Source organism: Notothenia rossii, assembly GCF_949606895.1.
Source record: "Notothenia rossii genome assembly, chromosome: 1".
NCBI classification, from domain to species: Eukaryota; Metazoa; Chordata; class Actinopteri; order Perciformes; family Nototheniidae; genus Notothenia; species Notothenia rossii.
Window position 1 is genome coordinate 49,473,532 of NC_136912.1, and position 23,243 is coordinate 49,496,774.

The 23,243-nt window shown below is 39.1% G+C and overlaps 1 protein-coding gene and 2 long non-coding RNA genes across 3 annotated transcripts; 1 reads left to right on the plus strand and 2 right to left on the minus strand.

The window, feature by feature from the left end:
- Window positions 1-1,290: 1,290 nt before the first annotated feature.
- LOC307042796 (uncharacterized protein) lies at window positions 1,291-7,446 on the minus strand. Its single transcript, XM_079686908.1, has 2 exons — window positions 5,588-7,446; window positions 1,291-5,360 (listed from the first exon to the last, which is right to left on the minus strand). The coding sequence occupies exon 1, from the start codon at window positions 7,089-7,091 to the stop codon at window positions 5,763-5,765; it is 1,329 nt and encodes a 442-aa protein (XP_079543034.1). The 5' UTR covers window positions 7,092-7,446; the 3' UTR covers window positions 1,291-5,360; window positions 5,588-5,762.
- A 7,495-nt stretch (window positions 7,447-14,941) lies between these two features.
- LOC307047366 lies at window positions 14,942-18,625 on the plus strand. The gene is made up of 2 exons (XR_013810399.1): window positions 14,942-15,483; window positions 18,439-18,625. It is a non-coding gene; the product is annotated as an uncharacterized lncRNA (long non-coding RNA).
- A 656-nt stretch (window positions 18,626-19,281) lies between these two features.
- On the minus strand, window positions 19,282-21,437 carry LOC307047372. The gene is made up of 2 exons (XR_013810401.1): window positions 19,602-21,437; window positions 19,282-19,381 (listed from the first exon to the last, which is right to left on the minus strand). It is a non-coding gene; the product is annotated as an uncharacterized lncRNA (long non-coding RNA).
- Window positions 21,438-23,243: the final 1,806 nt, after the last annotated feature.

Sequence of the window (23,243 nt, forward strand, 5' to 3'; positions counted from 1 at the left end):
AATACTCTAAAACATAAAGAAAATGCTTCACGGCTGGTTTGGTTTCCGGTCATTCCGGACGTTGTCACATGCTACTCTCGTCTGTAAACAATAGTGTATTCAAATAAACTGTACTTTCATTTAATATTCAGCATGGTAGTATCTCGACATCTATAGTTGTAGTGTTAAATCAGTAGGTTTCGGTTTTCACCACACCACGTCATTTCGCTACTCAATTCACCTCTTTAGGAAATCGTATATTAGCCACATGCTAAATGCTAACCGTAGATGAAGGATTTTCAGAATAAAAGCTTAACTGCTTGTGCACAAGAATTTCTGGTTTTTCAGTATAAAAGAGCATTTAACTTGACAGTAAGTTTAAACTACATTATACCATCAAAACATTGATTTAAAATTTCTAACAGTCCCTCCTTACACACCTAAAAGGTGTGTATAATACTGAAATCAATGAGTTCTTCATCTGAACTTCGCATAGTACATATCTCATATCACAAACATACAATCTAAATGGAATGGTTCAACAGGCTTAACTTTACAGAAATACAAAATAAATTATTTGCCTGGCTCAAACCTAAAAGTTGTCCCTTGTGCATAACTTCTAGTGTTTGCATTCAATATCATTCTTCAAAATAGCAGCAATGGCTTGGTATCAGAACATTTCTTCCTCCCTCCTTTCACAGAAACCGTTCTCATACCACGCTCAGTGTTAAGGCACTTGTTTTTACAAAGTGAAAAGAAACAAACCATTTTAGAATAGCAATGATTTATAGAACATGAAATCTACCATATTGGAGTAGTATAAAATAATAAAGTCAAATAAAATGGACTATCTTAGAATAGTGTAAAATTAATCGGAATAATAAAAATATACTATCTTGGAATAGTATGAAGTAAATTGAAATGGATTCACTCCATTTAAGCATTTTAATTTTGCTCACTTCTTCACATGATTTCATCATTTAAAGAATCACATCGGCTGTACATTCATTGATCAATCTCATCTCCGAACATCCATATCATTTAAACTAACTCATCATTGTCATCAACATCTGTATACGGGGGTTGGTCGTCTTGTTCTGCTAGCATTTGTAATTATCTCCTCATGAGAAATGTACCCTCCCTCCTTTCATTCCATTTAAGGTATAAAAGTAATATGTTCTCTAGAAGGGGCCGTTGTGCGTTCTACTCTGGGGTACGGCATTCTAGACAGTCATTTCTGGGAGAAGATTTTGGTCAGTTACAACAGTTGTAGAATTTCATCACTTAAAAGTTCCTACTCAGGTGGTCTGTTCTAATGCAGTGATAAAATCCCTGAAATGGTGTGAGAACCGGTGGAATATCAATAACTCATTATACTAATTTATTTTCAATTCTGGTCTACTTAAATAGCTATGCTAACCCCTTTTACAGTGTGTGGAACCTTGGTTGCCCGAGCATGTGATAATTACTCCCTCCTTTAACAAGGATTTTAAAACAGAAGTCATTTCATTAATGGTTTGTAGTTTATTTCAGGAATTTACACTTATGGCAGGTATGTTTCTCCTTTAAATAACATCTCTAATTGTCAGGTCATCCCTGATTAAATGGTGTCTTTTAAAACCTCATACTCTGGTGCCGTGCGCTCCCTGTGAAGCTGCAAGTCAGATTTAAAACATCTGCAGGGTGGGTTGAGCGACCCCTTCTCCCTGAACGATATTTGTTTGAACAAATATGCACCATCACAATGAGTGATCCAAGACCCCCCATGTATTACTCCCAATTATATTAGTTTTAAAAAAATTAAACTTTGCTATCGCTCTTTGCCCAGTGTCTTTTTAAAACTCTACATCTTGGACGACAAACAAATATTATTTCCTCCTTAACAGTTATCCTGTGGTAATAACCATGCTACAATGGAGAAATCAATACTCTGGTGTGGAATACTGTCTTTGGCTTGGTACTAGCTCTACCTTTAACATTTTCCATACAAATAAAGATTTGTCTGCTTTTATAGAGTGGTTACTAAAACCATCCCTTTAAACTGTAGGTCTATACTGTAACAAGTTAAATCTTCCCCAAATTCAAACGTGAATAAAAATCTCTTAAAGAATAATTTGTTCATATGATGAAAAGATTGAATAATATGTTCTACCCTCAGTGTGTTTTTAGGGTTATTTAATAGTTTCCTCTTTATAAATTCATCAATTGATTAATTCATGGCTAATAAATATTTTTCTTTACGTATTTTTCGTGTGTTTATGTGTAAACTCACTCACTCCCGTTTTCCTTCTCTCCCCCTCTGGTTGTCAAGCCACGACCCCCTCACGTTCTGCCGGACCATGCCAACTCCTCCGTCCTTTCCTCTCCTCCGTCCACCTTCTCCTCAGTCCATCTGCTCTTGGATTCTTCCGCTGTAACTCTTTTCAGTGTCCCATCTGCTTTGCATTTCATCTCCTCCTTTACAGTCTCTACTTGTTGCATGGAGGGCGTATTCCGCTCTCATGTCCCACACTCTGCTCTTGTGCCCAAATCTTGTGGCTCAGCTTGGAACTTCATGTCCTGTGGGGGACCGATGACAGTGTGCCTTTTTATGTCACCTGTAGTTCTGGATTCCTCAGTTGGAGATGGTTCAGCTCTGCTTCTCTGTCTGTTCGATGGAGGAGGAGGAGTCTTCCGTGGTGAGGTCTTTTGTCTGCTCGGAAGTTGGGGTTGTAGCGGGAGGATAGATAGAGAGAGAGAGATCTCGAGACGCGTTATCTATAGTTAATTCTAACACACTGAGGTAAAATAAATCCAACCTTTTCCACTCTATTTTCCTAATCTTACTATCCATCTTAGTTGTTAAATGTCATCTAAACACAATTCATGTCTACTAATAATTTTACCATATCCCTAAACATTGCTTTCACCCACTGTAACATGTTTACTCCAATTAACTCTTTCAGGAAACCATTTTCTTCTATACATTTAAATACCTACATGTTTCAAGCACCACATATTTCACACACTATAAAAGAACGTCTCCATATTTTCTTCATCACTTTAAATCCCACTGTTATTTAGAACCTTAGTAACTTTTGTGACTGGACATATCTGCAATGTCGCCACTATCTGCTGGGGAATCTTGTTCATAGAGTTTGTACGTACAAAGCTGTACTTGTGGGTTAGTAGCCTGTGTCTAACAATCATTTTCAATAATTGTGCTCAGATAGGTCACCGGTCGGTTGTTCATAGCTTAACAGGGGGTGTTTCTGGTACAGACTAAAACATGGATCCAGTGTATTTAGAGATTCCCCTAATCTGTAAATCCCCATCACTTACATATTCCGATCACTTAAACCCATCTCATCATTTGATACAAGAACTGCATATAGGGGGGTGAATCATCTTGATTATAACCGCCTCTTGTTTGGAAACGAGTATTTCTAACTCCTCCTCTTGTTGCTCAGCTTATCTTTTGGCTCTGGGGATAAGTGAAAGTCTCTGAAACACAGCTGGAGTCTTGTTAGTGATGTGGGCATTCTTTATGAGTGAACTAATGGTTCCATGTTTTACTCGATATTGTACTCCCCTTCCAACCAGAAAGGTGCCAAGTGTAATGAGCACAATCAACAATGCTATTCTGCCTCTTATCCCTCGGGGACCCCACAATTGGTTTGGCTTTGTTCTTATCATCATCTCTATTTTATCCCTGGTTGTGTCCGTTACATAATTTAAATAATGAGTACAAAAATAACATATACAAAAAATTGGACTCTTTTTCAGATGTAAAACAAAAAATTGGTTTTCACATTAATGTACAATCTATAAAAATCTATAGACAATTTGTCTTTTGAGCTGTTTCTATCTTTATCTTATTTCTATGTATTGTTTTGTTCCAGCTCTGCCAAATCAGTCCTAACTCCCAATAATGTTCTGGAAGTTGCCAGTGAAGGGTGACAATGTGTGAGGTGGTGTCAATTTGCTCCTTTTTCTTTACCTTTAAACCGGAGCGCGTGTGAAGTTTGTGACAACTTTTCACGGTTCCGACCACCGGGGATCAGCCCACTGACTTTTGTGAACTTTCAACCTCACCCAATCACCTGGCCGAACAGGAGTCTCTTCTGGTGTCTCGTCTGGTATCTCTGTAGTTTTCCTAGCCTGTGTAGACAAAACTTGCATAATATTACTCAGAGTTCTGACATATTCATCCACTTCTATTTGTCTAATATCTAAAACTGGACCACTCCCTCCTTGGAGAAGGCCCAAGCTTCGGCATACCTCTTGTTGTTATGAGACCTATTGTTAACTACATGTTATTATTTATTAACTACAACGTCACCGAATCAACATATCTGTATAATCATGACACTCCCTCCTTTGAGCATAAAATGCTCAATTAATATTGCAATGATTACCCTATTATGAACAGGACATGGAAAACCCACAACGTTGCATTAAATAAATATAACTTCTCCCTGTACCTACAAGGGGTACAAAAATATCGTATGATTTATGGTTTTCTGATGGTATAAATGCATATTCACAAAAAAATCAGCCATTAACACAAAAAATAGTTTACTTGTTTCAATAATGGCTTTTGTTGGTATTATGCATCATCGTTGCTGCGAAAAACAATACCCCTGGTGTCGCTAATGCGTCTCAATAATTCTAGGATTAGAGGATTGGTTGACACTGCTGAACTAACATATGATAAAATAATATTTCTCCAAACTGGAGGGAAAATATGAACTATTCTCACAGAGAGTGACCTGCATGAAGGGCTGGTGCCCCTCACTCAAATGAGATATTGCCTTACGCACTACACTATAAATCAGTAAAGTTACTCAAGAATAAATAAATAAAGACTGATTCTTGAAACTGTTATAAAAACCCTACAACTTCTTCATCCAAGCTCTTAATCAGTGTTATGTTATTTAATCTGCGGCTCATGCCTTAAAAAAGATACTTCAGACCGATTATAAAATTGTTTTTATGAGAAAAATGTAATCTGACTCCATAAATCACATAATTGTTTGATTAAAAACTGCACTTCTGGCTAAGAATAAATGAAGTTCCCCTTTAAACACAGCCCCGGTCTTCTGACGGGGTCTATCTATGTACTGGCTGGAAAATGTTGTGCCAGTCTCTGTCGCTCCGTCACTGTTCTCCCGCTAACAGTCACTCTCTAGTTCAGCTGGGTTCTTGTTGACTTCTTCACTGGTTTGAGACAAGCGACCCTATTGGAACACCTCCCTTTGTAGCCAGACTTCACCACGGCAGAATCAAGTTTCTGTTTTCAGGTCTGGACAGCTTCACGTCAGGTGTATCGCCGCCCCTTGCATATTTTGGGTGGAAGCCCGTCTTCTTGACCTCACTAGTTGTGTGGACACAATAGTTTTCTGTGTGGGGGAACAACATCACTCGTAATGTATTTTCCTTCTCATAATTACAAAAATAGTCTGCTAAATGTTCTACTCTGCTACTTCTAATCTGTGGATGCTCTATGTGTAAATGCAATATTCTACTCATTATCTTTTAAATAACATTCAACCTCTCCCTCCTGTGGTGACATATGTGGCTCTATGTAGCTGGATTTCAAAATACTCTAGTGCTGAAGATGCATCACCTGATGGTCCGGTCCTCTAAGCTTCCTCATTGTTGTGGTTGATACCAGGCTGTCTGTGGCATTTGGTTCATGTTTGGAAATCCTGTACGTCTTTGACATCTCTGGGATCCCCTGCCTCCGTCATCATCATGGAAACTGCATGGTGGGACGTTGTTTGGTGCATGTGGTGGGTATTTCATTTGTTGTTGTGGACAATCTCTAGCCCAAGGGCCCAGCTGATTACATATGTAGCATCCCTCGAACCGGAGAACTTTTCCTCTGCCTCTGCCTCCTCGGAAACCTCCTGGTTCTCCATCTGATTCTTGGGCACTATCTGAGATTCAACTGTTTGAGATGTCTGCCCTGCATTCTCTGGTTCTTCCTGAGCTTGAATTGTTGGAGGAATCTGCACTGCCTTCTCTGATGTAGCTGCCATTTGCCTTGCCGCTTTCTTGTTCTTATGAGCTTCGGTATCTTTCTCAGCTATTTGTATCTTCAAGAGTCTTAGTTGTAATGTTTTAATTTCTTCGTCTTTTTCCCTCTGGGTTGCTTGGTATTTCATATCGTGGTAAATGAGATGTTGTCTCCATTCTTCTATGGGTATAGCGTCTAATGCCACCACATCTCCCAGGCTTGCTTGCACTGATTGGGGAAGGGCGTTAATGACCGCGTTCTTCCACAGCATTACGACAGACGGTGAAACGTCATGTCGTTCTCCAGTGCAGTCCTCCCACACTCCTTCACATCTCTTCAGGAAGGCATACATGTCTTCCCCCGGTTCTTTTCTCAGGCTGTTGAGGGCATGTAAAATGCGTGTTGTTGGGTAGATTTGACGAATGGCAGCCCAATGCCTCGACCTGACTTTGTTGAAGAAAATGTAATCTGGAGAGTTGGTGCATTTGGCCTTGGAATCCACTGCTCTTGCCTCTAGTCTTCCTTCTATCCGTCCAAGCAGTGCCCTCATGTCTCCCAAGCACAGGTGGTCTTGGACTGTGTATTTCTCCAGATCATTCACCCAATTCTGACCTCCTTGTGTAAGTGGAGGTAGTTTTGCCGCTAATGCTTCCATGTCTCTGTGAGTCCATGATTGGTATTTCAATCCTCCTTCTCCAGCCGCTATCACCGGTAGCGTGAGTGTTGAGCAGTTCTTGAGTCTTCCAGCTTCAGTTACGGTTGTGGTGTCTGGAGAACCTTCGCCTTCTCTTCTCTTGAGTTGTGCTTCCATACTTTTGCTGAGTTCTTCCATCTTTCTGTTGAGCTCACCAGATAGGAGTCTTACCTCATACTCCAAGTCTTTGACACGTGTAGCTGTGGGGAGACCGTCCAACTCCAATACTCCTCCTAAAACACCTAGAGTTGGAGCTTGTATTGGGGGTTGAAAGAAACTGTATTCTTCTGTCATGTAGGGAGGAGGCGCATCTGTCAGGCTTGGAAGGAGCTTTGAAGGTTGGATTACTGGAGCTTCTTCTGTCTTTTCTTTCTTATCTTCCTTTGCTGTGAGCTCTGCTCCTTGAGCCACATACATGCTGTTCGTTGATTCTTGGCTGACATATTTTAGATGGAGTACCAGACTTGTAACTCTAGGTTTTATTTTTTCAGCTCTGTTTATGGCGCTTTTAGCAGGTCCATACCAAGGGGGTTGTCCGGCTTTGATCCATGCTTGTTGTTCTCGCAGGTATTCTCAATTTTCATGGTCAATTACTGCTTTTCTATGGGCTTTCGTTGGTGCTGGTTGATCATCAGCTGGATACAGTCCTCTCGTTTGCCATTGTTCCAACAGTTTCTCCATGTGGTTCCATGTCTTTTGTCTAAGATTTGGAACTGTTATAGCATCTGATCAGATTTTTATCCTTCCCTTGATATCTGCTGTTGAGCCTGGCCCTGCGTCTAGTCTCAACTTAGTTTGTTTTTGTGACATGTTCTCTAATTATTTATTAACTTATCAAAGATGAAGCACTAATCTTCTGACTAGCACCTTCGTTGCTGTTCGTCCGAACTTTAAATCTTTTTTTTTTTTTATTTGCTCAAGGTTTTATTAATTATTTTTTAAATTATATATATCTTTTTTAAAGTTTTAGGTAAAATATTAATAAAGTTAATTAATATATAAAAAATATGCAAAATTAAAATATGAAATGTTAAAATAAAGTTGTACCGTGTATGGTTTTGACTTTGAAATATGGATATGGTTCAAATACAAATCTCCTGTGTACAGTGCATACCGAAATGAATGAAATTATGCTAATGTCACTACTTGTGTTAGCTTCAATAAATTGGTGTTTGAAAAAGTATTATGTAAAGTTTCTTCTCTTATAATTAGAAACCACTTGCAATTCTATCTTGGCGATCAAGCATGTGTTTATTTATAACACTTAAAATTATACTTCACAATGTTATGGTGTTTCTTCTATTTGTGTAATAATTCTGTACTACCACCAGAGTGCGCTATTTTAATTTCCAGCTTAATCCACTAGGGAATAGCTGTTGAAAAACTGACTTGTTGTTAACAAGGAGAAACTTATTTTCCTTAAAAATATCTTTAAAATAGAAATAACATTACACTATGGTTAAACAACACAGCACATAACCGCCAAAACACATTTGCAAAACAAGAATATTCGCAAAACCAGCAAATACACTTTTATCAGCAGAAGTACTTCCAATAGTTCTAACTCTGACAAGAAGTATGATGTTCTTTAGAAGATGGAATGCCTAGCCTCAGTGTGTTAAAGCAAACAGAGTACTTCAATTAGCATTTCATGAAATGGCGACTGCCGTGTGGTTCACTGTGAACATGAGGTCAAGACAAGATGGCAACTGGTTCTCCAACCTTTGACCTGAAGAACAAAGGGATTTGAGAAAACACCTCGTGGCTCTCACAGTGGAGTTGAAATAATGGTGGGGTGATATTTTGTCTAGTAAATTCAACACACAACACTGTAGTTTAAAATAACATTTCTATTTAGTTTACAATGATAAATGGGCCCTATACCCTTACGTCATAGCCCTCTACCCATGTACGTAAATGTTTTGACTTTAAGAGCCAGTATGGTCATCTCTTCTGTTTAAACACGCTATTATGGGACAAAATGGGACGCTATCCAAACACAATCAGAAGAATATCGTCTATCTAACGCACGAATGTCGCACTTCCTGCCGTAATCCACAACGCAATGTCTTTTTGAAAACAGAAATAGAGTAACCACTGAAAGCTTCAAACTCCTCAGGCCTTCTCCTTGAAAAAAGACTTTTTTTAAACAGCCTCACACTGTTGTTAACACAAAACACTCACTCCAATAACCTTAGCTTCAAACTTTGGCTGTGTCTTTGCCTCAAGCAGTCCCGACTGCTTAATGGCCTAAAACCATTCACGTTAACTTAAAACGCAACAAAAGACACCTATTTAAGTGATTGGCCTCTGGCCGACATGTAATAACAGACAAACGAATAGCATGCAGGGTTAAATAGAACAAAAATTAATTGAACTCACCCTGCCTGTGACAAAGCAACGCCACGTGTGGTAGGATACCAATGTTTATCAATTTAGGCTTGTTTTAACTTAAATTTAGGCAGTCTTTCTCAGGAGTCCAACTTACCAGACAGACACACACTCCTATTGTTCACTATGTAATCTATTGAAGATTTTGAATCTATGGATACATCTCTCAACAACCATATGAAACAGAACTGTAAGCAGATTTTTTTCTTTATGGATATTTTACAAATCACTCCCCTTTTAAACTGTATTCTTGTTTATTAGTATTCTAGTCATATTAGTATTGTATACCTGTTTACTTTATTCTCTTATTTTTCTATAACTATAATGATCATATAAAGATGTGCCTTTACCTCACTGGTTGGAGAAAAAGCTTCTTATATTCGTTAGCATAGCTAGCTAACCAGATGCTAATAACAACAAAGTTATTGACTGTATGATCAGTATGACAGATGAACAGATCGCCACTGAGCTTACAACTACAGACACAGCCACGTAAAAACTGCGGCATGTGTACGGCTCCTTATGGGTACTGCAATTTGTGAAGTCCCGGCCCAGAGCCGCGTTCTGGTGCTCTCCGTTAGAACTACACTCCTGTCAGACGAGACATATACCACGTGATGACACGTTAGGCTCGTGTTGTGTTCAAGGACCCTGAACTTGGCCAGGAAAAACAAGCTTGTTTAATTATTTTGCGGTCTAGATTTCTTGAATTTTTTTCTTTTTTGCGTGTGTTTATAAATTACCTCGAGGGCCGTACCAAATGGTGTCGCGGGTCGTATACAGCCCGGAGGCCGGAGGTTCCCCACCCCTGCTCTAAAACATACAGAAAATGCTTCACGGCTGGTTTGGTTTCCGGTCATTCCGGATGTTGTCACATGCTACTCTCGTCTGTAAACAATAGTGTATTCAAATAAACTGTACTTTCATTTAATATTCAGCATGGTAGTATCTCGACATCTATAGTTGTAGTGTTAAATCAGTAGGTTTCGGTTTTCACCACACCACGTCATTTCGCTACTCAATTCACCTCTTTAGGAAATCGTATATTAGCCACATGCTAAATGCTAACCGTAGATGAAGGATTTTCAGAATAAAAGCTTAACTGCTTGTGCACAAGAATTTCTGGTTTTTCAGTATAAAAGAGCATTTAACTTGACAGTATGTTTAAACTACATTATACCATCAAAACATTGATTTTAAATTTCTAACAGTGCCAGGATACCACGGCAAAACAGAGTCTGCCCAGGTATGTCTAAACAAGTACCTGCCTGTACAGTGGGGTCAGGCGGTCATTTTGCAGCTCGTGGTATACAAATAGACAATGGAATATTCATGTGAAAATAGTGCCATATTCTGCCATGCCTGTATAAATGTTGGGTCAAAAATAATGCATACAATAGCACAGATGCCTTCACCACGAATGGCTACAAAAATATCTCATATCCCAAGCTGAGCAACGAGCTAATGTTGCAGCTGAAATGTTCTCCAGGTCACAAAGTCAACCTCACATGATGATGTGATACCAGTTTTTAAGCACAGTAAATATTCTCTTTCCAGAGATGGGACCAAGGTGATGATGTAGTACATGGTTTTAATAAGACTTTTGCTTTTCAATGTTTGCCATTTCAAACCATGAGCTGGTTCAAATCATATTTGCCTTGATTTACAATATGTTCTCATTTGTTTTATCATACAGTTTTGAAGCTTTTGTGCTTTTCTTTGCCATAGCCCACTTTGGACTATATGAAATATTTCAGGATTGCACTTTTAACTCACTTGAAATGTTCTCACTTGCTTGGTTTCAAAACATAACAAATGCCATAATCTGTTCATTGGGGACCATCAATGCTATTTTTCATTGCTGTTGCCGGCCACTACTGCTCATGTAAACCTACTACTGCTGCGCCCCCTGTAATCTCAGATGCACCCTGAGTCATTTTGTTCTGGAACCGGGCCTGTACTTGGCCATATACTAAACAAACTACAGAGCCCATTCCGTGTCCTGTTATGGTTTACTTCCTCTCTGCCTTCTTCTGGTGATTTATCTGACGTCCAGCGCTCCGTCTTTTAACCTCTTTTCCTTTCTCTTTCTTGATCCTCCTTAGAAATCTTCATTATAGTCCTTGACAGTGGCCTGCACTGCTGTATTAACAACGTGTCACATGTTAAGAATTTACAATCAGAATCGAGTATTCAACTAAGCCGTGTAATAAAAGTTGTTAGTAGCCTTAAGGACCTACAGTTGTTATGCTATACCACATTCCCTTCACTGGATGTACAATAACTACATTTTAGCATTTAAAATACCTAGCCATTATTTTGCGGTTATTTTGGTGAAAGTAACTAAAAAGTAACTAAAGTAGTGTAACTCATTACATTTCAGAGACAGTAATATTGTAATGTAACTTATTACTTTCAAAAGAGAGTAACAAGTAATATGTAATATATTACATTTTGGAAGTAACTTGCCCAACACTGGTAACCTATCAACCAAGCTTCAGCTTGCAGCAGTCAGAAACTCATGTATCTTCGAATCTACTTACAAATTAATATGGGGAAGTGTCAGTTCAACTGTATTTGGTTGGAAAACCTCTAATTTAGTGCTTGGTTGAAACCAGTGGAGGGGAACGTGTTTGAAGCCCACCGCACCTTTTGCAAAAGAAATAAGCGTTTGTTTTGCAGCAGCTCCCGCAACAACACCGGGGGACCTCCGGGCAACGTTTGGGTCTACGTCAACCCTAAAAGCGGAGGTGCTGTAGACGCTAATTACCGTAGGTAAACACCAATCATACAACAGCAACGATGAAATAGTGTAGCCAATTTAATTGAAGGAGTAATTTCTCAAAATGTTCCCTGTGTGGTTTATTCACCATTACAATAGCCCCACCTAAAATAATTTCCACCAGCCGCCACTGGTAAATATATATAGAAAAAAAACACACACACCCAAGTACTTTTTCAGCTGTAATTGCATTATTGCATACTTTTTATTGACAGTTTTGCATTTGGAGAGGTAGGGTGACAACGGAAAGCTTGGTAGCCTATTACTTAGATACGTTTTACATTTTTGGAGGGAAAAGCTTGTGTTCATGTTAGCATGGGTAGCATGATCATGTTAAGACTATGAATATCATTTTACCACAACAGTGGATGAACAATTGATATATGTGTTTGAACAAGAACAGGAAGAACAAAGTAAAAGGGACGAACAAAGTATTAACAGTGTATGGAAAAAGTGATGTGTGTTAGAACAAAACAAAGTAAAATGAATGAGAAGGAGAACAAAGAGGGTTAGGGTTAAACAGAAAAAGATTAATTCAGCCAAAAAACACAATTTGATTAATCTAAAGTGTAAAACAATCTTCAACACAGACCAAATTAGTGCCCTTGGACAACAAAATATATGGTGGGGCAAAGAAACGATAAATTAAATTGAAACAGAGTGGGAGACTGAAAATGATTACTATGATAAATATTAAAACTATTTACAAAACTATTTACAGAAGCTCCTGTTGAACCATGTTCAGATCAAGGGGCGTTGGTGAACTCCAGTTCGAATCCCGCCTCGGCCGCCACTGCGTCAGGCCGTTGTGTCCTTGGGCAAGACACTTTACCCGCATTTGCTCTTGTGGGTAATGTCCACAGTAATGACTCTTACATGTCTAATATGTGTAATGTGTAATTGTAAAGAGCTTTGAGCACCTGTAAAAGCGTTCTAATAAAAAATGTAATGCATTATTATTATTATTATTATTATTATTATTATTATTATTATTATTATTATTATTATTATTATTATTATTATTATTATTATTATTATTATGTTTCAAAAGCACTACAGGATATAAAACCTTCCAAGCCATGATCTCTGTCTGAAATCAGGACCACTCAGAGGAGAATGCAGCACATCAAACTGGAGTCAGGAGTGTGAATAACACATTTTGGCCAAAACAAATGGTTGCTTACCAATACAGTGGCTGAACAATGGACACCAAAAAGTGAAAAACAGAAGCATAATTGTGCGAACAACAATTGTTTTACAAATACTTACAAACAACTATTTACAAAAAAGCAACTATTTATAAAAAAGCAATACTATTTACAAAAAAGGATTAGGGTAAGCAAGTATTTACAAAAAAAACCATCTGTTTCATATGTGCTTATTATTTTTTAAAAAGTGTTTATTTTGTTAAAAATAAACATTTTGGATGCATGACCATGTTTTAGGCTCATCCTTCATTCACTGCTGTAGAGTAGGCTGTTCAGTAGGCTATTATTTTTTTAAGACTGAATAATACCTTTGAAGAACAATCATTAAACTAGTGTGTATATTACAATACAAAGGAATCTATCCTAGCATGCCATCAAGCATTAAAAAGTAGCGCTAGGCTAGTTGTACAGTACAGATGAGTTAACACAGAACAGTACACAAAAAAACTAAGTACAGTCAACATGTCACATAATGAAATGTTAGGATATCCCAAAATTCAATTAAATATTAAATGAAATATTTATCACAAACGCCACCTCATTTCTACTAGTGCTAGCAGTTAACTCATATCATACAGAAAAAGCCGACTAAGGATGGCTGACACGGTCAGGTTCAGCAGATAAAAGCCAAAAAAAAAAAAAAAAACACATAATCAATCTAAATCCTGCTTGTTAGTTACCCAGCATCATTGATATACTGTATAAGCTGCTAGCGATTCATTACTGAAATCTTACCTTCAAAGCTGACGAAGTTGCTCTAGATAACTAGCAGGCAATGTTAGCAAAATTGGTTGTAACAACCAAGATAAAATATAGATAATTACACTGTGCATATACAAATGAAGACCAGTATAAGCATCATAAAGGGCCTCTGAGACAATATAGACAGCTGACAATTCAAAAGAGTTCGATATTTCATCAAACTTACCTCTGGAACTAATCGAGGGGCCGTAATGTAAGTGAAAGAGGTCCAACGCCCAAATGACAATATTTGGAACTATTTCGATGTCCATACCCCGGAAGTAGGCGCCGCCATTTTTTACAACGGAGGTCTATGGGAGTGTCCTAACTCTTATATCTCTATGACTCTGGGCAGTGGTAAGTGCTATTTTTTATGAGTGGGGAGCGGACCTCCTCTAGGGGGTCCGGGGGGATGCTCCCCGGGAAGATTTTGTTTAAATATTGAAGTTAAAAGTATCAATCCAACATTAAGAGATCTATGGATACATCTCTCAACATCCATATGAAACACAACTGTAATCAGATGTTCTTTTTCTTTATGGATATTTTACAAATCACTCCCCTTTCAAACTCTATTCTTGTTTTAGTGCCATATAGTATTTCATAACTGTTTTTCATTTATTCTCTTATTTTTTTTATAACGATAATGATCATATGAAGGTGTGCCGCGGAAATAATCTTTTGAATAATTTGTGACCAAACCGTTTGAGACCCACTGAGATAACTTAGACTACAGTTAACTATCTAAACACAGAGAGTCCTTTAGCTCAACTGAGCCTCTCAGTCTGAGAGGAGAGTACTCTCCTCCAGCTTGTTGTGGAACCATAGTGTGGAACAAACAGCTCCGTATGTCCGTTAGTGCAGCTAGCTAACCAGGTGCTAACAACACGGTCCCTGCTGGCACCGGTCCCTCCCCCCATCTCTCTCTCTCTCTCTCTCTCTCTCTCTCTCTCTCTCTCTCTCTCTCTCTCTCTCTCTCTCTCTCTCTCTCTCTCTCTCTCTCTCTCTCTCTCTCTCTCTCTCTCTCTCTCTCTCTCTCTCTCTCTCTCTCTCTCTCTCTCTCTCTCTCTCTCTCTCTCTCTCTCTCTCTCTCTCTCTCTCTCTCTCTCTCTCTCTCTCTCTCTCTCTCTCTCTCTCTCTCTCTCTCTCTCTCTCTCTCGGCTACATATTACACAGATTATGCAGAGCGGGAGCAGCCATAGACATATAAAGAGTAGACGCCGCATCGACCGCTACTGCCTATAGAGAGGCGAAGTCCCGCCCATCTACTTCCGACCCATGGGACCCCGGAAGCGGAAAATTATACATTGACGTCAATGGAGAGAGAAGAGTCATCTTTCGATCCCGTTTGAATTGTGCCACGAATGACACATATGATGTTTGTCAAATTAAAAGAACATTTTGCAAGTCAAAAAAATAAAAATGTGTCGTAAAACTGTGAAGTTACAATTTTTTTTGTGTGAAACCGCTCAGTGAACTACAGGTCTCTGGTCTCGCACAATACGCGTCACCATCACAAAGATGGCTGTCACGTTAGTAAATTTCACCTGTTTCTTTCAGAATGAGGCGAAAAAGTATAAAAAGAGGTGAAAATCACTACAAGTCTGGGCATGTTGAGAGCTGTACATACACGAAAGGGAGCGGTTCTGTAAGAGCCAGCATGCGGGACCGGCTTTACAAGGTTTCAGTGAGTAATATGAGTGCAATGTCTAAGGTTAATGTCAGCTAGCTAACAAGGTACACTAACGTGTTTTGTTTTAGCAACTAGTTTTCTCCTTAAGAACTGTGTGGTGTCTGTGTATGCTGTGGATAACATTAGTGTTCACAAGAACAAGATACACTCCCGTGTTTTGTTTTAGTTGCTCTTCAGATTGAAGCGGCCAGTTCTATATCGACTATATGTGTGATCTCCTTTTTACATCTCGTGTCATTTGAGTTTATTTGCTGTGTGTAGATTCAAGGATTTTGGTTATCTTGTCCAGGGATGCAAACTTGTCACCTTTCGGCGAAATTCTCCGTTTTGAATCCAAAATAGGTCGTTTTTATGATTCCTGTAGATCTGCAATAAAAATATTTTTGGGGTATGGGAGGGGGTCTGGGACCCGGATTAATGTGCGGCCGCGAGCTTTTTTTTTATATATTATAATGAAGCGCGAGCTGTGTGCTCGAGTCTTCCTGCCTGTCGGCTCTGCTCATGATGTATAATAAGCCTCTGCTGCTCGGCGATGATGGTCTAGCTTCAGCAGCTACATTACCTACGGTGCGTTCGTTAATATTAACTGTGCGTCCGGAGTCACTGTGGCACAGACTGGACCGCTGGTGAACAGCTGTTAGAACGGGCCGTTCAGGTGTTCAGAGTAGAGCTCCCTGTCGGAGCGGCAGAGCGTGATATGCACTGAAAAGTTTTTTTTCCCCGTCGCAATATTATCGTTGAGCTAGCTAACTAGCATTAGGGCTGGGCGATATATCGAGTTTTGAATTTATATCGATATATTTTCATGCGCGATATAGGATTACATCATATCGTATATATCGATATATATTAAAACAAGCTGCAAGTTGCTGCAAACTCCGCTGCAAACTCTCTCTGCCCCGCGGCCCGCCTCTCTGTATCTCCAAGCAGCAGCAACGGCGCCCTGCCGCCTCCCCCTCACTACCCCCTCGCCCTCACCCCCACCTCCCGACATTTGCATGAAGAAGCATGGCAGCAGCAGCGAACAATCCGGAGATAGAGGAGGAGACAGAAAGGAGAGAAGGTGATACAGAAAACGAGGATGAACTGGTTGTTAAGAAGAAAACAAACGGCTCTCTCATTTGGAGATGGTTTGGTTTTCAAGCGGCAGACGTGGAGCAGAAAAATGCACTTTGTAGACAATGCCGGAAAAAAGTTGCAACGAAAGGGTCGAGCACAACAAATCTCTTCCACCACTTACAACAGAAGCACAAAGTGCAGTATGAGGAGTGTATTAAACTGCGTGCTGCAACCCAGACCGTGAAGACTTGTCAGCCTCCTGCCTCAAAGCAAATCACGCTACACAACTCACTCACACGTGGTGTGCCTTATGAAAAAAAAAGCGAAAAGTGGCGTGAAATAACGAAGGCAGTGGCATATCACTTAGCCAAAGACATGGTCCCCACGTCGACTGTGGAGCAGACCGGCTTTGTAAAGCTGCTAAAAGCTGTTGACCCCAGGTACGAGTTACCTGGTCGAAATTACTTTGCAAGAGAAAGCAGTAATTGAGGGAATGAGGGAGGATGCAAGAAAGAAGGAAGAATGGTATCTTTATTTATTTATGCTGGTAGTTTTTGTTCCTGAATTATTTCATGCATGTTGATGTGCAGCTTCTAAACGTTAAATAAAGTGCCTGTGTGAGGTTTGGCTTCAAACTAGGACTGTCTGTTTTGTTTTTACTTTACGGAAAAAATATCGAGATATATATCGTATATCGCCATTCAGCTAAAAAATATCGAGATATGAATTTTGGCCCATATCGTGCAGCCCTAACTAGCATACATTGTCACTATCTGCTAACGTTAGCTTTAGCCTTCGTTTTCTAATCGTTTTTTTCATAGGCTATAAACAGAGGTGGTATAAGTATATATCTTGAAATTGATTAAAAGTAGAAGTACTCAGTTCTTGTACTTGAGTAAAAGTAGAAGTACCAGAGTGTAGGAATACTCTGTTACAGTAAAAGTCCTGCATTCCAAATGTTCCTCAAGTAAAAGTAGAAAATTATTATTATCAAAATATAGTGAAAGTAGCGACAGTAAAGTAGTCATTTTGCAGATTGGTCCATTTCAGAATAATATGATATGTTTTATAATGACTGATCATTAAAGTGTTATCAAAGCTGGTAAAGGTGCAGCTAGTTTGAATGACTTTGTATACTGCAGGCAGGGTAGCTTTTGGATTTACTCCAGGTGGAACTAAAGTCTGATTTAACACTTGATTATATTTCACATCATTCATCCACATCTGTAAAGTAACTAAAGGTATTACATACATGTAGTGGAGTAAAAGTACACCATTTACCTCTGAACTGTAGTGGAGTAGAAGTACAAAGTAGCAAAACATTGAAATACTTAAATAAAGTACAAGTATCTCAAAATTGTGCCCAAGTATAGTACTTGTTGAGTTTATGAACTTGGTTACTTTACACCAGTGGCTATAAAGATAGAAAGACTAAGCCTTGCACAGAGGCATGAAAATACATTTTCAAAATGCTCAACAGTGCTGCCAAAATTATAAACTGACTGCTACACAATTAAAATAAATGCTTTTTATATATTTCTATTAGATGTGACTCTATGGCGTTTCTGTTAATATTAACACTGCTGCTTTAGTTGTTCTGACTGCTAAAATCCTGTTATTCCTAATTTTAAAGCCGATATTCTGTGGGGTCAGGGGGCTCGGATCCTTGTCACCTTTTTCATACCTGATGAGTTTGCATCCCTGTTGTCAATTTGTTTGGTTATCTAGGCACAGCTGTGTGTGACTCCCTCTGGTACACTGGTATGTGTTTTCCTAATGTAGAGAGCATTGATTAATTAATAAACTACACACTGACTCTAGATCCTGACCAAATCTTTATTTTTTGATCAAATGTTTTTTCAAAAAAATGTATTGTATATTATATAACAGCTGCACATCACAGACCGGAGTCTCTGCTGCTGTGGACCACGATGGAGGCGATCATCCTCCCCATCCCCAAAGACCCTGCATGGCATGGAAATCTCCTCCTCCTGGAACAATTCTACACCCAGCATATGCTCCCTGTGTTGGCCAGTAGAGAGGAGGACATTTAAATAAACATACTCTTAACACCCTCGGACTCTGCGTTGTGTTTCGTATGTGTGATGGGGTGTTATGCAGAGGGGAGGAAAACAGGACACAGCAGATTGGGATTGTGGTGGAGATGCTGAGCAGTTATTTAATTGTTGCGTGTAATTATTATTATTATACTGCGTGCTTCTTAGTTATTCCATCTTTTGCTGTAACATGGATCTGTATGTAACTCTATATTTACTTGTTATCTACCACACTTCCTTCTACATCATACAACATCATTATACATGATAGTGTATATAGGATATATATTTATTTGTATACATATCTGTAAATTGTATAATTTTATTTTTCGTATTTGGGATTTCTCTTTTGTCCACTCAAATACACTTGGCCCTTTCTCTTTTCCATGTGGAAAATGGCAGCTGCATATTCTGCTTTTCTCATCTGCTCCCTGTCTGCTCATCTACGATGAGAAAATTATATAATTAATTACTAATAATCATTTAAACCTGTTATTACCAATATTTCACAAATTCTTCATGTAAACTTAAGAGTACAGCTGTATGTTGAGTATGTCAACTTTGCTTGGTTCATCTTACTGGGGGGCAGCTACATGGATGTCAGTGCAGTCCACAATAATTTTGCAGCTGAAGGCAGAATGAATTTATTATTGACTCAGAATGAAGCACAACTTCATGTCATACAATACATTGACTTTATTTGTAATTGTGTAAAAAAATATGAATATTGATTAGCAAGCAGGACCTGCAGGAACAGAGAATGGTGATGGATGGAGCTGGGAAGAGAGAAGAATAAAGAAAACAGATCAACTTTATTATCGGATATTAAAAATTCAATTTCAAAACAAGTTGCCGCTCCTACAGTTTTCTAGTATGTAAAGATGATTTCACATGACCAATGCAAAATATCACACTCAATACATGTGTGTCTCTGGGGGGTGCATTGTGCCTTTGATGTATATAAATAATATACCATAACCAAATACTATTACGTACAGTGGAAATCAGGTTGCCAGAGCAGGTCAGTCCAGTGTGCTTGTTCCTCAGGGTCTCAGCAGTTACAGGTGAGGTAAAGAAAATAAAAGAGAAAAAGGTCAGTAACAACACTTTAAAGTAACAACACTGAATAATTATCTCTTTTAATAATTTTCTCTCAGTAATCACTCAACTACTGTCTTTCCAACAAACAGATTGACTCACTCTCACTATCATCACAATGAAACACGTCCAGAAGAATGTCATGCAAAGCTGCCTGCCTTCCTTCCTTCGACTCTCCCTGAACTGCCTGATCTTTTAATGGTCAATGTTAACCATTTGTGCAGATAGCATTAAGTAGAAAAGATCGCTGATACTAATGTGGGGTTAGCCTACCTCCCGCCCCCTTAGCACCTGGTGGAGGGGGCGATAGGCTACTCTTCAAATGTTTCACAAAATACTTACCATCATGACTACTCTTACTGTTTAACATTTTGGTTTACTTCATGTTAAGGCTAATACAAATGACAAGGCTAAGTCATGTAATATAATGCTAACTAACATGCTCGCTACTAGCTAGGTAGCTAACTTGACTATGTTCCATGCAAAACATGTATATTACCTGATATGTTTGGTCCAACGACTCCTGGTCCTTTCATCAGACGGGAAGCGATAGAACGAGCAAGTGGTATGATCTCTTTTGTGATTACAACCTCGTACAAAGCACACAGGCATCTTGTAAAAGTGAATTTATTGGAGCAATCTCTTATATTTATTGGAGGGAATAAATCAGTCTTCTTCTTCCTCTTTGCTTTGCGAGTCACAACCAGTCTTGGAGCATTATCGCCTATGACATCACTTACGCGACCCAGAATGCATTTGGGATTTGTAGTCTTTCTAGTTGCGTATTATTCATAGTCTTATATTTCAGCAGTTTTACGACAAACTGTGACTTTTTTTGCATGGAAATGATTGTTTAAGATTGACAAACATCATATGTGTCATTCGTGGCACAATTCAAACGGGATCAAAAGATAACTTTTCTCTCTCCATTGACTTCTATGTATAATTTTCCGCTTCCGGGGTCCCATGGAGGCTCCCGGAAGGGGAGGGACTTCGCCTCTCTATTGGCGCTGATGAGCCGTGGGGCTGCCATCTTGGACCGGTCACCCGCTCCACTCAGTGCAATCTGTCTGGCAGGCGCAATGATGTGTCAGCGCATTTAATCAATCATAACTCGCTGAATACAAAACTGATTTTCACTGGGGTTTTTTTCTGCCAACGTCATATATGTAGGCATGATACCGGACACATGATTCGGCGTATTTTAATATTCATAGTAGGCTTAACAGGAATAGAATATTCTGGTATTTGACAGCCTATATGTTATATATGATAGGTATTTTGCAAAATACACACGATATATAATATAGGCTAATATATACACACACACACACACACACACACACACACACACACACACACACACACACACACACACACACACACACACACACACACACACACACACACACACACACACACACACATATACACACATATAAAAAACACTAATGGTCTACAGATGTAGCGATTCATTTCAGACAGTTTGAAACGCGAGGGCCGTGATTGGTACGTGATCTGCCCTCGCTCAAGGGAAAACCTCCAGCTTGACTTGAGACCGCCCCCGTGATAGATAAATGTAATTATAATGAAGCCAGCTGCAATGGATCATTGATCCACCAGGGGGTGCAGTGGGGTTCCACACTGGAGCTCATGTGAAATAAAGTGAGATACAGTATGCTGGATGTACAGTGGAACTTTGTTAAGATCCATGTCACGGATATCATACTACTGTGCTAAATAAGAGACATGTAATCATTTACAAAACATCACCATGTTGTTATTTAACAAAATAATTTTGTTATTCGAAAAAAACGAACGGGAGGAAATGCAGCCCGGCTCTCGATTTTTAATCCTAATTTAATCATCATCTTCACCACGATCATTTATGTTTATGTTTGCCGAATTGACATGAAATCACTGACACATATGAATATACTGTATTCAACTTCATTAAAACGTTATTAACGTGCCTAAACTCAGTAATTCACCAAAAATATGTATATTTTAATGGAGCTTCGTCGGTCGATCAGGATCCCAAAGTGTAGCGGAGGGATCCTCATCTGGATGAAGGGTGTTATTTTCCCCATAAAGAACAAGTCGCTGCAAATTATCCCGCTTATTACATGGCCACATTCTCAACAAAGTAACGACATGACTCCCAATATTAATTGAAATGCTTTTATGGATTTAGAAAATGTTTTTATTGATTTAAAAAATAGTTGTATGTATTAATTTAAATTGACATGCATCCGCTAAGAAAGATAGTCCGTTGTTACAGTTTTTTTAAACAGTCTGAATGAAACGGCAGCTCTCAGCTGTGTATTTACACAACTAATGGCCCATCAACCACAGCTCTCTCCCCCCTTCCCCCCCTGATCTTACTTCTCCAGCAGCTAAATTAATAGTAGGTTACTCTGAGTGACAAGCTTACAGTTAGACACAACACTGTCATTGCAAGTGACCCTCAGTTAGTTGACTTTTATGTTCAACTGCTAAATTCGTTACTGATAAAAAAGGGCTTCTACTGTACCTAATTACCTTAACACTAGAACCGCCAGAGGTTAGGCCTACCTAAACCTGTCAAATCCCGCTATTAGAATGCAATTTTTAACAACATAGGGTGCTACATAACACACTTTCAGGAAAAATCAGGGACTGGGAGACTTTAATATTTTATTGAAAAAAAGTTACATTGCACACACACAACACACATCACACAAATTGACCCGATTGGCGGTTCTAGTGTTAAATAAACTCACTAATTAATGAAACCAGTTCAATACGCATTATTCTTATTCTTATCATTCTTTATGAGCGCAGAAATAGTCTTAAAATCAGATCTGTTTTTTAAATGAAATCTGACGGCAGGCAGTTAGCTCTGATCACCTATGACAAATGCGCCGCACCTAATCGCTGGCCATTCAGCCACAGACACTGTTCGAAATGGGGGGGAGCTAGGAGGAGCTTGACTCCCCCGAAGAGGGAGGGAGCTCCCCTGAAGGCTGACTTTGAGATAAATAGGGGGAGCCCAAAACAATCGTGCATATTTGTGTCACACAGATTAGAAATGTTGAGTTTCTGTAAATAACAGTTCTTGAAATAAATAATACTTATTGTTCATTACAGTTTCTGAATATTTGTTTTATATTTGTGAATATGTCTGGGTGTTGCCATCTGTATGTGGCGGCGCTGCATTCTTACTTACGTTGCTATGATTATGGCGGTGATGCCGGCGCGGTATTTGAAATGTTCATATTGATATTTTTTTAACTCTGGCTGTGTCATAAAAAAATATGGCAAAACGAAAAAAAACAGCCAAGCTTTTGGATTCACAAGCAAAGAAGCGAAGGAGTCTAAAAATGACAACGTGAACGGAAAACAACTTTTAGTTGGCTGGCTGTAAGCGGCGTTAGGGTCGAGTTTGACAGCTCCACACCGAGGGAGAGGCCTGCCGATGCGGAGCCTGAAGAGGCTTCAACAATGGCCACATCCGCCGGCATAGTGACACCGTCTGTATTAGTAGAAGAGTGTTTTTAT

Excerpts from the sequence above, each read along its gene's own strand:
- LOC307042796 (XM_079686908.1), bottom strand. The coding sequence starts at position 7,091 with ATGTATGTGGCTCAAGGAGCAGAGCTCACAGCAAAGGAAGATAAGAAA.